Raw genomic sequence first — 12,777 nt, 5'->3', positions numbered from 1 at the left:
TTTGACGCCCCTGCAGTGGGGGGAGGTGACAGCAAACCTGATACTCTGGCCCTGGCCTCGCCCCCCACAGCATGGCCTGTGCCTCCCGAGGCTTCCCAGGAGGCCGCTCTGGCACGGACCCAGCAGACGCCACCTCTCTGTGACCTCCAGGTTTCCTTCAGATTTTAGGCTTTTATTATTCAAAACACAGAAGGGGTGAGACACGGCTGCTCAGTCGGCCAGGAGTCTTTATTGATGTTTAACAGTCAGGCTACACCCGGGTGCCTGGGATTTGTTCTCACAGACACTTCGCGCCACCAGGCTGGTCATAGCCTTTCAGTTCCCTCAGATTTTCAGAGCCCCAGAAACAGCAGCACAAACCGTAAGGGAAGCTTCCACCGGAACCAGCCCCAGCACAACCCGGTCCTGCGTGAACATCCCAGGGCCCAGGCCGGCCCCTCGCGCCCAGGTTCCAGCTCGCATCACTGAAGGAGAAGCCAAAGCTGCGGAAACGTGCAGGGGACGCCCGAAACTGCGGAAACGCGCGGGGGACTGCCCCGAAGCTGAAGAACGAAGCTGAGGAAACGCGCGGGGGACGGGCCCGAAGCTGAGGAAACGTGCGAGGGGGGAAGACGGGCCCGAAGTTGAGGAAACGCGCGGGGGACGGGCCTCGAAGCGGCCGCAGAAGGAGGACATGAACGCGGGGCCACAGCATCTCCCGTCACCAGCCTCGTGGGGGTCGGGACAGCACCCGGAGGCCGACGCCCACGCTCAGCTCCCCAGAGGGATGCCCACGAGCAGCGCCAGGCGCCCGGAGTGCTCCCAGCGCCCACGAGGGGGCCTGGTGGTACCCGAGGGCGGTGAACACACTCCACCTCTGGGTGCCAGGACCCTTTCACCCCAGATGGGAGCTCCGGGCTCCAGCAGACACACACTTGCGCCCCCACAGCGTTTGCGCCGCTGGGCCCTGCCCCTGACCCCAGGGCTCAGCAGAGTCGGAGCCTGCACCGCGCGCTCATCCCATGGATTTCCCGTCAGGAAAAGCCACAGCAGAGGTCGGGGGAGGGAGGGAGAAGCCAGGATCCTCCTTCTCTAGGGCTGGTGAGGCTGTTCCCTCTCTAGCCTGAAGACGTCCAACCCCAGCTGCCAGGGGAGATGGTCCTGGGTCCCCCTCCCCGCGGCCCCACAGGCTCTGACGGTCTCTGACAGGGCACCCGTGCCCTGCGGGGCCTGGTGGGCTCAGTGCCAGCCCAGGAGCCTTCTCTGCGGCCCCCACTTTATGAGATGGGCGGTGAAGCCCCGGCCTCTCCCAGCGGGGGTGCCCGGGTGCTCTGCCCTCCCGTGGGTTCAGAGCCCACCTCTCACAGTCGCGGTCCTGGCCCAGTTCCTGGGTTTCTGTGTGACTTCCCCGTTGCGGCCAAGGGAGGGTCTGGAGGCTGAGCCCGCACCCGGGACTCACCAGGGGCAGGCACTGGGCCAGGATCCCGGTACGGGGCATGCAGCGGAAGGGGCTGTACTCCCTCAGCTGGATGCAGCACTGGCTGTTACACTCCTGATGGCTGCTGCAGAAGTCGCCGTTGGGCTGGGGAGGCAGCCAGGCAGCGGTCGTGGAGAGGGGCCATCTCCAGCTACCCCTGCTCCATCTGCCCCGGGTGCCCGCAGCTCACCTTGCGCCAGGGCACACACTGCAGGAAGACGGTTTGGGGCGTGCACAACTCCTGCGGGCTGCTGTTGTTGCGGACGCAGCAGTTGCTCTGGCACTCTGAGTCGTGCGAGCATCTATACCCATTGGGCTATGGGACAGGAGACGCATCATCCCTGCACCTGCCATCAACTCCCTGGCTCTTCAGGGGCAGGTAGGAGGGGGCCACAGGCAGTCTCGATCCTCCACCCCCACCCCCTGCACACATCTCACCTTCCTCCAGGGAAGGCACTGCAGGAAGATGGTCTTAGGGGTGCAGAACGTGTGTGGGTCCAGGCTGTTGATGGTACAGCAGTTGCTCTGGCACTCCTCGTGGCTCCCGCATGGCTCCCCGATGCCCTGAAACGCCATTCACCAGCTCGCTCACCTGTTCCTGGGCAGGGCCTGCAGACTCAGCACTCAGGAAAGTCCTGCCCTCTCCTTGGCTCCCCTGTGTCACCATCCTTCAAACTTGGGTTCCCTGAGAAGTTTCTGGAACAAACCCAGACTGCCGTGGTTCTGGCAGGTCAGTGCTGGGGGCCCCAGGCTGAGAAAGGGAATGTCTACTGTGAGCCACGTGGAAGAGGGTAAACCAAGGCACTGAGGGCAAGGATGCAGCAGCGGAGCATGGGCGAAGCTCGCAGGCCGGCCCAGTGCCTGGCATTTTACAGGAGAAGAAATGGGCTCAGGGAAGGCGAGCAAGGCGCCCAGCAGAGGTGAGCTGAGAGCCAGGCCTGCCCCCCACGCCACAGCTTGTAGCCACCCCCCACCCACACACACAGAAGGCGCCGCCGTGTGCGAGACCTCTGGTCTTGTTTGCTCAGAGTGTTGTGGATGAGGATGAGGCTATGTCTATTGATGTTACTGCATTCCACCCTAAAACTGAGAGAATTTTAGGATAACAATAGTAATCCCATTGCATGTTAACATAAATAACAACTTTTTATTAAAAGTGGATATATTTTCTGGCCGGGCGCAGTGGCTCATGCCTGTAATCCCGGCACTTTGGGAGGCCGAGGCCGGTGGATCACCTGAGGACAGGAGTTTGAGAACAGCCTCGTCAACATGGTGAAACCCCATCTCTACTAAAAATTCAAAATTTAGCCAAGCGTGGTGTGGCGCACATGTAATCCCAGCTACTCGGGAGGCAGAGGCAGGAGAATCGCCTGAACCCGGATGGTGGAGGTTGCAGTGAGCTGAGATCGCGCCACTGCACTTCAGCCTGGGCGACGGAGCAAGCCTTCATCTCTCTCTCTCTCTCTCTCTCTCTCTCTCTCTCACACACACACACACACACACACACACAGAATTTACAAAGTAATAGAAAAATGGGTATATTTTCAAAAACAGAAGTGCGCACTGGTGCAGCTCCCACGTGGCCCCGATCTTTCCTGCCTGGTTGACGGTGGCCGCGGTGGCCCCAGGGCTGCTCCTGGTGCTGGGGTCGCCGTCCCATAGCCTCATGTGTACTTGGGCAGCACAGCCGGGTGTGTGGCCAGGAAAACGAGTGTGGCCTCAGGGAGGGTTTCATCCAGGAAGGCATTTTGTGTCCCTTTGAGAGCCTCCTGACAGAAAGTGGCAGCCTCCGCGGGTGGGGCCTGCAGGGGCCTCAGGGGCACCCGGCACCCACCTTACAGCACGTGTGGGGCCTGCAGGGGCATCAGGGGCGGCTGGCACCCACCTTATGGGACAGGTTCAACTGCTTCTTCTGTGGCCCATGCCCTGCCATGGACCCCAGCAGCAGCAGCAGCAGCAGCAGCAGTAGCAGCAGCGTCCACCCCGGGCCGGCCATCGGGGGCGTGGACCTGCAGAGAACCAGGATTGTGTGGGAGTGCGTCCACGCCAGCCTTGTCCTGCCCGGCGCCTGGTGCTGGCCTCCCCACTCCCTTCCCGTCCCTTCCCGCTCCTTTCTCTTGCAAGACAGACTTATAAAAACTTAATGGACTTTATTTTCTAGAGCAGTTTTAGGCTTACAAAAAAAGTGCAGAAAATGTAATTCTCATATGCCACCTTCTTTCCCCTGCCTCAGTTCCCCCTATTATAAACATGCTGCACTCGTGTGACGCATCTGCCCACCATTGATAGACCCACAGGGACATGCCGTCATCACCCGGAGTCCACAGCTCAGACGGTGTGTGCCTGCTGCGGGTTTGGGTGAGTGCGTTCTCACAGAACTGCCATTTCAGTATCCTGCAGAGCAGATCCGATGCCCTAAAAATCCCCATGCCCCGTCTGTTCGCTCCTCCCTCCCCAGCTGCTGACAGCCACCGAGCTTTTCACTGTCTCCTTGGTTTTGCCTTTTCCAGAATCCCATTTGGTTGGAATCGGTCTGTAGCCTTTTCGGGTTGGCTTAATTCACTGAGTAAAGTGCAATTTAAGGTTCCTTCGTGGCTTTTCATGGCATAATGACTCATTTCTTTTTAGCACTGCATGGAAAATGGATTTTTTTAACACATCGAGGCAAAACGTGAAAAATGGATTTTGAAGAAGCCTTTTCCCAGCGGACAATGGTTCCCCTGATGAATTTGAACGTGAGCACCTGCTGGGAGCGGGAGCCTCAGCCTGGGGTCCCTCCTGGAGGGGCCCTTGCTGCCCAGCCCCGCAGCAGCGTGGGCGTCAAGACGAAGCAGCGGCATTGCCCTGCGTGTGGTCAGCAGCCAAGCTGTGCTCATTGTGAGCCCCACGCCCGGACGGCGCCGCCCCCACCACAGCGACCGGCGCAGGACAGGGTGGACGACAGGAACTCTTCCTTGGGACTCTTCCAGCCGGGCCCAGGCGGAAATGTCATTACAGTCTCTCTTTTCCTCCCGGGTTCCAAAGCCATACGGGAAAACCCAGTAGACTCCACAAATCATGAAAAGTGACGAGAGAGGCCAGACCAAGATCAACACAAAATTCAAAACGATTTCTCCACACTGGCCATAAATAACCAGAAAATAGAAAATGAACACCACGCATGCTAACAAGATAAACCATTCATTATGTAAGATGAAGGGGGAATATGAAGTCCACACAAAGAAAGTCCACCCTTGGCCTCCCCCTCGGCTCCCTCACCCCTTGCTGTGAGACCACAGACCACTCAGGGCTGCGCTGGGGCCGGGGGGCCGGGCAGGGTCTCCCTGTCTCTGTCTCTCCCTGTTTCTCTGTCTCTGCCTCTGTCTCTCCCTGTCTCTCTGTCTCTCCCTCTCTGTCTCTCTCTGTCTCTCCCTCTTTCTGTCTCTTTCTGTCTCTGTCTCTCCTTCTCTGTCTCTGTCTCTCTTTCTCTCTGTCTCTCCCTGTGTGTCTCTTTCTGTCTCTCTGCCTCTCTTTGTCTCTCCCTCTCTCTGTCTCTCTGTCTCTCCCTCTCTGTCTCTGTCTCTGTCTCTCCGTCTCTGTCTCTGTCTCTGTCTCTCCGTCTCTCTCTCTGTCTCTGTCTCTCTCTGTCTCTCCCTCTCTGTCTCTCCCTGTCTCTCTGTCTCTCTCTGTCTCTCCCTCTTTCTGTCTCTGTCTCTGTCTCTTGAATCCCTTTGATTATTATTTTTCTTAAATTCCTCATATTATCTTGCGTGCATTCAGGGGAAATGTGGAGCTCTGGCCACAGCCTATAGCCGCCTGCTGGGGAAACCACAGCAGATCAGGACTCAGTCAGTGACTCCACTCCCCACTCAAGACCAGCCAGAGGAACCCAAATATGGATGCCCACCTCCCCCATGCCCATCACAGGGGCAGCCAAGCCCTGGCAGTGGCCTCCCCACATGAGCAGTCCCCGCACCCACACCTCTGCCTGCAGCTAGGCAGCCTCCCCGCTCCCAGCACTCCCTCCTGTCTTCCCTGCCGCTGCGTGAGCACCATGAGGTCAGGAACTGATTTTACCTCCCTCACAGGAAGTCAAAGGTCAAAGGTCTTAGATGCCCCTTGCACCTGATCCTGGACCCCTGACCCCAGACAAATGAGTCATGTCAACACTTTCCAAGATGAATGGCCACATCCCCAGCCATCGGGCAAACTTAGCCCTGTTTCCAATCATATCAAGCCTATTCAATATAACTGTGTTTAGAGATGGGGCCTTGCTCTGTTGCCCAGGCTGGAGTGTAGTGGCACAATCGCAGCTCACCGCAGACTCAACCTCCTGGGCTCAAGTGATCCTCCCAGCTCAGCCTCCCAAGTAGCTGGAATGACAGGTGTGAGCCACTGTGCCCGTTTTAAATATAATTTTTAATGTAACTACATAAAAGCTAAATTGAATCACAACCAGAACTTTTTTAAATTTCAAGTTTGCAGTATCTTTCCTGTACTTGGAACCAGGAAAAATTTTTTTCTGGTCTCAAACCTTTTCGTAGGCCCTTGCAAAGTTCACAGGCCTCGTTTCCAAATGGAGCACGATGTGCCTGACAGATCAAAGGGCCCTGCTCGGCCCAGGAACGGGCAGCTGCCAGTTCTGGGAAAGTCCAGTGTCTAACAGGTCACAGATCACACCGTTCACAGCAGCGTTTTTCACGACGGCCAGAGGGTGGATGAATGTGTTACATGACCCCTGCCCCGAATGTGATATGTACACGCAATGGGACATCAGTGGCCCCAGAAATGGCAGCTCAGACCCAGGGGCCACACAGTCACCCTGAGGACCTGATGCTGAGGGAACGAGCCCCTCTCAGAAGCTCAAATACCGTTTGATCCCACGTTTGAGGTCCCCAGAGTCGTCAAACCCACAGAGACAGTACGATGGTGATGCCCGGGGCAGGTGGGGGTGGGGGTTGGTGTTTAATGGGGCCGGTTGACATTTGGGAAGATGTAGAGCTCTGCAGATGGATGGCAGTGAGGGCTGCACAGCAACATGAACGTGCTTCATGCCACTGAACTGTGCACTTAAAAATCATTAATGTGGCCTGGGCACGGGGTGGCTCACGCCTATAATCCCAGCACTTTGGGAGACCAAGGTGGGCGATTACCTGAGGTCGGGAGTTCAAAACCAGCCTGACCAACATGGTGAAACCCTGTCTCTACTAAAAATGCAAAATTAGCTGGGTGTGGTGGCGCATCCCTGTAGTCCCAGCTACTTAGGAGGCTGAGGCAGGAGAATCGCTTGAACCCTGGAGGCAGAGGTTGCAGTGAGCCGAGATCATGCCACTACACTCCAGCCTGGGCAACAGAGTGAGACTCCATCTCAAAAAAAAAAATTGTTAAAATGGTCAACTTTATGTATTAAAGTTGACCATTGTTAAAATGGTCAACTTAAAGGTATTTTACCACAATAAAAGCAAAGGTCACAGGCAGACCTCAGGAGTGCCCTGGAGTTGCTGTTGCCCCTGGGATGGAAGCTCATTATTTTCAAATGTTCTATACGGGGGTCTCTATTCCAGGACATTTGCTTAAAAATCTCTCGGATCAGACACTTCTTCAGTTTTCCCTACAATTATCAATATCTAGTTTGTTTCCATAGTAGTTCAATCAGCTAAGTAAAAAGCTTGATGCTAAATCTTGTCAAAGACATTACAAATCTCCATAGATCGTCTGCGAAACCACAGCTTTCATGTTTTGAGCATAAGACCCTGGGGCTGGTGCTATAACACCTGCCCATACTCTTCTGAGTTTTGGGGGCCCAGCAGGGCTGGACCGGGCACCTGTCAGGTGGGGTCATCCCCACAGGGCACCCCGACTGAGGGCAGAGCTGGCTCAGCTGCAGGGTCGATCCTGGGCGCTGGGCCGTGCACGCGTCCTGTTGACACCCGGAGGACAGGACGTGCGAGTGACTCGTGAGATTGGGCCTCCCTTGCTGAAAACTTCCCTGGTGGCTGGCAGCTGCGTGGACATTCAGCAGCCCTACCTTTTTCCGTCAGGCCCCAGCGGCCCCTCTGTGTAGAGGTGAGACAGGCCAGGCTGCAGCTTCTAGACGAGACGCCCGAAAGCAGAGAAGTACCCAGAGCAGGGACCCGGCAGCCCAGCAGCACTCCGGGCACGGTTGCAGCCCCGCCTCTTCCTTCTCCTTCCTGTTCCCTCCTTCGGTCCCAGGAGAAAGACGCAGGCAGCACCCTGGGCACAGTCGCAGCCCCGCCTCTTCCTTGTTCATCTTGTTCCCTCCTTCGGTCCCAGGAGAAAGACGCTCATCTCCCCACACGAGAGGCTCAGCGTGGGCATCTGGACAGGGGCCAGTCCCACGCGGCTACTGACTCCGGACCACAAAGAAGCTGGAAGCAGCAGCTCCGCCTCTGCAGCCAATTGCTGGGACAGTCAGCGCTTGATTTCTCTGTGTTCTGCCCCCACTTCCAACTCAGGACCAACCAGAGGACGCCAAACATTTTCTCTCACCAACCACCGGACACCTCACTCTCCATCAGCTGCCCCTGCCTTCCCACACCACTACCACCCTGAGCGGGCGGACCTGTGCCCCGCCCCCTGCCTGCCAATCTCAGGGTGGGGCGATCCCAAGCTCCGAACTCAGAGCCTGGGCTTGCTGTCGTCTGGGTGGTCTTTATCTATCTACACATGCATCTGCTTATGCAGTACATGCGTATGGGCTGTTTACTCGTTATTTATTTGTGATCGACCATGTGCCTGGCACCGTGGCAGGCTCGGTGGGGAAGCAGGCTGTGCCCTGGTGCCAACTTGGCGCTCTCAGTCCAGTGCGAGAGCTGGGCCTGGCAACAAACACACTGCGCAGAGAGTGGTGGGCATCGTTAGGGGCACGACGGAGGTGCCAGGGGGACACCACGTAGCAGGGATGTCAGGGAGACTTCACAGAGACACCAGCACAACATCTGCTGCCAGGAGCACGGCCCAGTGGGGATGGGAGAGCGAAGAGAGCGCCGGGCACGGGGAGGAGGGGCGGGGCACAGCCCAGTGTCTGGGGAGCTGAGGCAGGGAGGGTGGGGAGGGCAGGGACAGCCCAGGAGGACACTAGAGAGGGTGGGGAGGAGCCAGCCCTGGAGCTTGAGTGCCAGTCATGTTGCCCTTTTCAACACTGAGACCATTAAAGGGGTCTCAGGTGAGAACCACAGGCAGGATGTGGAAGCTCCTGGGTGTGTGGTGGCCTCTGTAATGGGTAGGGAGAGGCTGGAAGCGAGAGGACCCATGCAATAGTGTGCACGCCCGGCTAGAGGGGATAGGAGGCTGAGTCAGGCAGGGCTGGGGGGACAAGGAGCAGAGAGAGAGGCAGGGAAGAGCAGTGGGGATGCTGAAGGGTGTGAATGTGGGGAGTCAGGGTGGGAATTCAGAGTGAGCCCTGGCCTCTGGTGACAGGAACGAGGGGTATATGTACCCAGTCTAATGCAGCACCTGCACTGTCGACCACCAGAAAACAAAGCACCCAAAACTCAGTGGCCCAAAAACATGACTTGTGATGGTCGCTCTGTCTGTGGGTTGACTGTGCTCAGCTGGGTGGTTCTCACACGTGTTGCTCAGGCATCAGCTTTCAGGTAGCAGCTAGGCTGCCGAAAATTACCTGAAGACTCAACAGGGCTGTGTGCAAGATGGCTCCTTCACTCCTGCATCTGGTAGCTGGAGGGACTGATAGGTTGGGAGCCCATCAACCCTTCTCCTCTTCACATGGCCCCCGTGCAGCTCGCAGAGGCTTCCTCACAACATGACGGCCCCAGGGTGGCTAGTGCCTTCCCCAGAGCGAGAGCCCCAGGAGGATCTGCAAAGCTTCTTCTGACCTACCCAGAGGTCACACAGCATCGCCTCAGCCGCATTCTATTGGCCAAAAGTGAGTCCCAGAGACGGCTCAGGATCCGTGTGGGAGGAAATAAATGGAGAACTACCTAAGCCAGGGCTGTGTGCCCGAGTGGTCAGTAGAAGCCAAAGAGTGAGCAAACATCCTCACCCAGGGGAAGTGTGTAGGGCAGGAGGCAAGGTGAGGCGGGGCGGGATGGGGAGGGGAGGGGAGGGAGTGATGAAAATATCCTAAATTCACATCATGGTGGAGTTTGCACAATCTTGTAATTATACTAATAACAATGAAGGTACACTTTAAATGGGGGAATTGTATAATATGTGAATTATATCTCAGATATGTTATAAGCTTTTTTAGCAAGAAAGGCCTTAAACAAATAAAAATAAATCTGTTAGTGTATAGAAAATGTCCAGAACAGGCAAATCCATAGAAACAGAAAGTAGATTGGTGGGAAACAACCTAAATGCCTGTTGATGGATGAATGATGGATAAAGTGTGGTGCGTCCAGGCAACATAATACTTTTCAGCCTTAAAAAAGAAGAGACTGCTGCCATATGCAACAACATGGGCGCCCCTTGAGGGCAGTATGCTGTGAGACCGGCCAGGCATGGAAACACAAATGCTACATGACTCCACTTGCATGAAGAATCTAAAATAATTAAACTTGGCCAGGCATGGCGGCTCACACCTGTCATTCCAACACTTTGGGAGGCCGGGGAGGGTGGATTGCTTGAGTCCAGGAGTTCAAGACATGGGAAACCCTGTCTCTACAAAACATACAAAAATAAGAAATTAGCTGGGTGTGGTGGTGCATGCCTGTAGTCCCATCCACTTGGGAGGCTGAGATGGGAGGATTGCCTGAATCCAGGAAGCAGAGGTTGCAGTGAGCCAAGATGGTACCATTGTACTCTAGTCTAGGTGACAGAGTGAGACCCTGCCTCAAAAAAAAAAAAAAAAAAGAAAGAAAGAAAGAAAATATAACTGATTTTTGTATATTTATGTTGTATCCTGAAACCTCTCTTGAACTTAATAGCTCTAACAGTTTCCAGTGGATTCCTTAGGGTTTCCCTTATACAATATCATACCATCTGCATATAGAGATGATCTTACTTCTTTTGCAGTTTTTCTTAATTTATTACCTACTTGTTATAACTAGAATTTCAGCATAATATTGAATAGAAGTGGCAAGAGAGGACACTTTTGTCTTACTCTTGAGTGCAGGGGAAAAGCATTTATTCTCTTCACCATTCAAAATTATGTCAACCAGGCCAGGCGGGGTGGCTCAAACCTGTAATCCCAGCAGGGGCCAAGAGCCCTCTTTTAAGAGCCTTTAAGAAAGACCATGCTGGCTGGGCACGGTGGCTCAGGCCTGTAATCCCAGCAGTTTGGGAGGCTGAAGGGGGTGGATCACTTGAGGTCTGGAGTTCGAGACCAGCCTGACCAACACGGAGAAACCCTGTCTCTACTAAAAATACAAAATTAGCAGGGCATAGTGGTGCATACCTGTAATCCCAGCTACTCGGGGGGCTGAGGCAGGAGAATAGCTTGAACCTGGGAGGTGGAGGTTGCGGTGAGCCGCGATCACACCATTTTACTCCACCCTGGGCAACAAGAGCGAAACTCTGTCTCAAAAAAAAAAATTATGTCAACTGGGCACAGTGGCTCACATCTGTAACCCCAGCACTTTGGGAGAGCAAGGTGGGAGGATCGCTTGAGCCCAGGAGTTCGAGACCAGCGTGGGTAACAGGGAGACCCCATCTCTACCAAAAAAATAAATAAAAAATTAGCCAGGCATGGTGTCTTACGCCTGGAGTCTCAGCTACTCAGGAGGCTGAGGCAAGAGTATCGCATGAACCCAGGAGGTGGAGGTTGCAGTGAGCCAAGATTGCACCACCGCACTCCAGCCTGGGTGACAGAGTCAAATACTATCTCAAAAACAAACAAACAAACAAACAAAGAATTATGTTGTCACTTGAGCACGGTGGCTCATGCCTGTAATCCCAGAACTTCTGGAGGCCAAGGCAAGATCACTTGAGCCCAGGAGTTCGAGACCAGGCTGATGGGTAACACAATGAGAACCTGTCTCTACAGGAAGTGGAAAACGTAGCCCAGCATGGTGGCACGTGCCTGTGGTCCCAACTACTCAGGAGGCTGAGGTGGGAGAGTCATTGAGCCCGGAGGTCAAGGCTGCAGTGAGCTAGGATTTCACCACTGCACTCCAGCCTGGGCAACAGAGATCCTATCTCAAAAAAAATTATGAAAAAAAAAAATATGTTGTCAAACTCATAGAAGCGGAGAGTAGAATGGTGGTTGCCAGAGGCTGCAGAGAGGGTAAAAGGGAGTTGCTCCTGAACAGGTACAAAGTTTCAGTTTCAGTTTCAGTTATGCAAAATGAGTATGTTCTAGGTCTGCTATACAACATCACACCTGTAGTTAACAACATTGTATTGTGCAATTAAAATTTTGTTAAAAGGGTGGGTCTCATGTTAAATGTTTTATTACAATAAAAAATAAATTTTAGGAAGCAAGTTAACTGGTTTTTTTTTTTTTTTTTTTTTTTGCAGATATCCTTTAACAGATCTAAAGCTGTGTGATTTCTAGTAAGTGTTTTTGTTGAGCACGAACATTCTCATCCACCTTTCAGAGCGTGGCTTCCACCCGTCTAAATCCCTGGGAGTGAACTCATGGAGTTCTGGGGGTAAAAAAAAATCCTGGGAGGTCGAGTTGGCCACAGAGCCCAAGATGTTCCCCAATTTACGAATCGGTTTAGAATTCCATACAACCAGCACCTCACTACCACCAACAATTCTAACGGAAACGTTCTTCAGTGAAAACTAACTTATCTTCATTTATTTCAAGGCTGGTGCTAATTTTGGTTGTTGACTGCTTTGGCCTCCGGTTATGGGAGGTATCCCGGGTGGGAACTGTCAGGGGAAGCTACTTGGAAGGCAGGACTGAGCCAGACCAAATTGCAAGATTCAAACCAGTGAGGAGGGCCCAACGCAGCGACTCCTCCACAGACCCAGCAGGGGCTCTCGGGGGCTGGAAAAGGGCGCCACCTGGTGGCATCTGAGCAGAAGTCAGTGACCCGTTTTCACCCACATGTCAGTACAGCTCCCGAAGCGGGTCCAGCGGGAAAGCTCCAGTATGAAGTCCCTCTACAGTGTGCTGTGAGGGTGTGTAACCACAGTTAATGGAAAGGGACCTCGCTGGACTCAATCCAATGACATCACACACGCCGTCTCCCACCTACAGAGAGAACCCCCAGGTCCTGAGTATGTGATGCCTGGAGCCTCATCTACCTTCTGAAGGCATCTCTCAGGCACGCTTTACATATGAGCAGTGTTTGGATTATTAATTGGAAAGGTCAGGACACCGTTGCAGCGGGTATAGGAAAGTGATAGCAGCGGTGTCTGGAACATAAAGGAGAGTGTGTGTGTCCACTCTCCCCCGGGACACACGGGGACGC

General features: G+C 54.4%; 1 protein-coding gene across 2 annotated transcripts; it reads right to left on the bottom strand.

The window, feature by feature from the left end:
• Positions 1–210: 210 nt before the first annotated feature.
• LRCOL1 (leucine rich colipase like 1) lies at positions 211–7,655 on the bottom strand. Of its 2 annotated transcripts, XM_032168229.2 has the most exons (6): positions 7,464–7,655; positions 3,342–3,465; positions 1,895–2,020; positions 1,647–1,772; positions 1,439–1,561; positions 211–464 (listed from the first exon to the last, which is right to left on the bottom strand). In XM_032168229.2, exons 2-6 carry the CDS (start codon positions 3,450–3,452, stop codon positions 462–464), a joined length of 489 nt encoding a protein of 162 aa, XP_032024120.1. In that variant the 5' UTR covers positions 3,453–3,465; positions 7,464–7,655; the 3' UTR covers positions 211–461. The 2 variants fall into 2 exon arrangements, with proteins under 2 accessions (XP_032024120.1, XP_032024119.1); XM_032168228.2 differs by lacking the exon at positions 211–464 and having other exon boundaries at positions 617–1,561.
• Between the last annotated feature and the right edge of the window lie 5,122 nt (positions 7,656–12,777).

The sequence above is a fragment of the Hylobates moloch genome, unplaced genomic scaffold, assembly GCF_009828535.3.
Source record: "Hylobates moloch isolate HMO894 unplaced genomic scaffold, HMol_V3 SCAFFOLD_12, whole genome shotgun sequence".
In the NCBI taxonomy this organism is placed as follows: Eukaryota; Metazoa; Chordata; class Mammalia; order Primates; family Hylobatidae; genus Hylobates; species Hylobates moloch.
The sequence above is the reverse complement of the archived record's forward strand: the minus strand, read 5'-3'. Positions and strand labels throughout refer to the sequence as shown.

Bases quoted from the DNA above. Each gene is read 5' to 3' on its own strand.
- LRCOL1 (XM_032168228.2), bottom strand. From the start codon at position 3,452: ATGGCCGGCCCGGGGTGGACGCTGCTGCTACTGCTGCTGCTGCTGCTG. The intron at 1,773-1,894 runs GTGAGATGTGTG...CCTGTCCCATAG, and splicing joins AGTGCCTTCCCTGGAGGAAG to CCCAATGGGTATAGATGCTC. The intron at 1,562-1,646 runs GTGAGCTGCGGG...CTGCCTCCCCAG, and splicing joins AGTGTGTGCCCTGGCGCAAG to CCCAACGGCGACTTCTGCAG.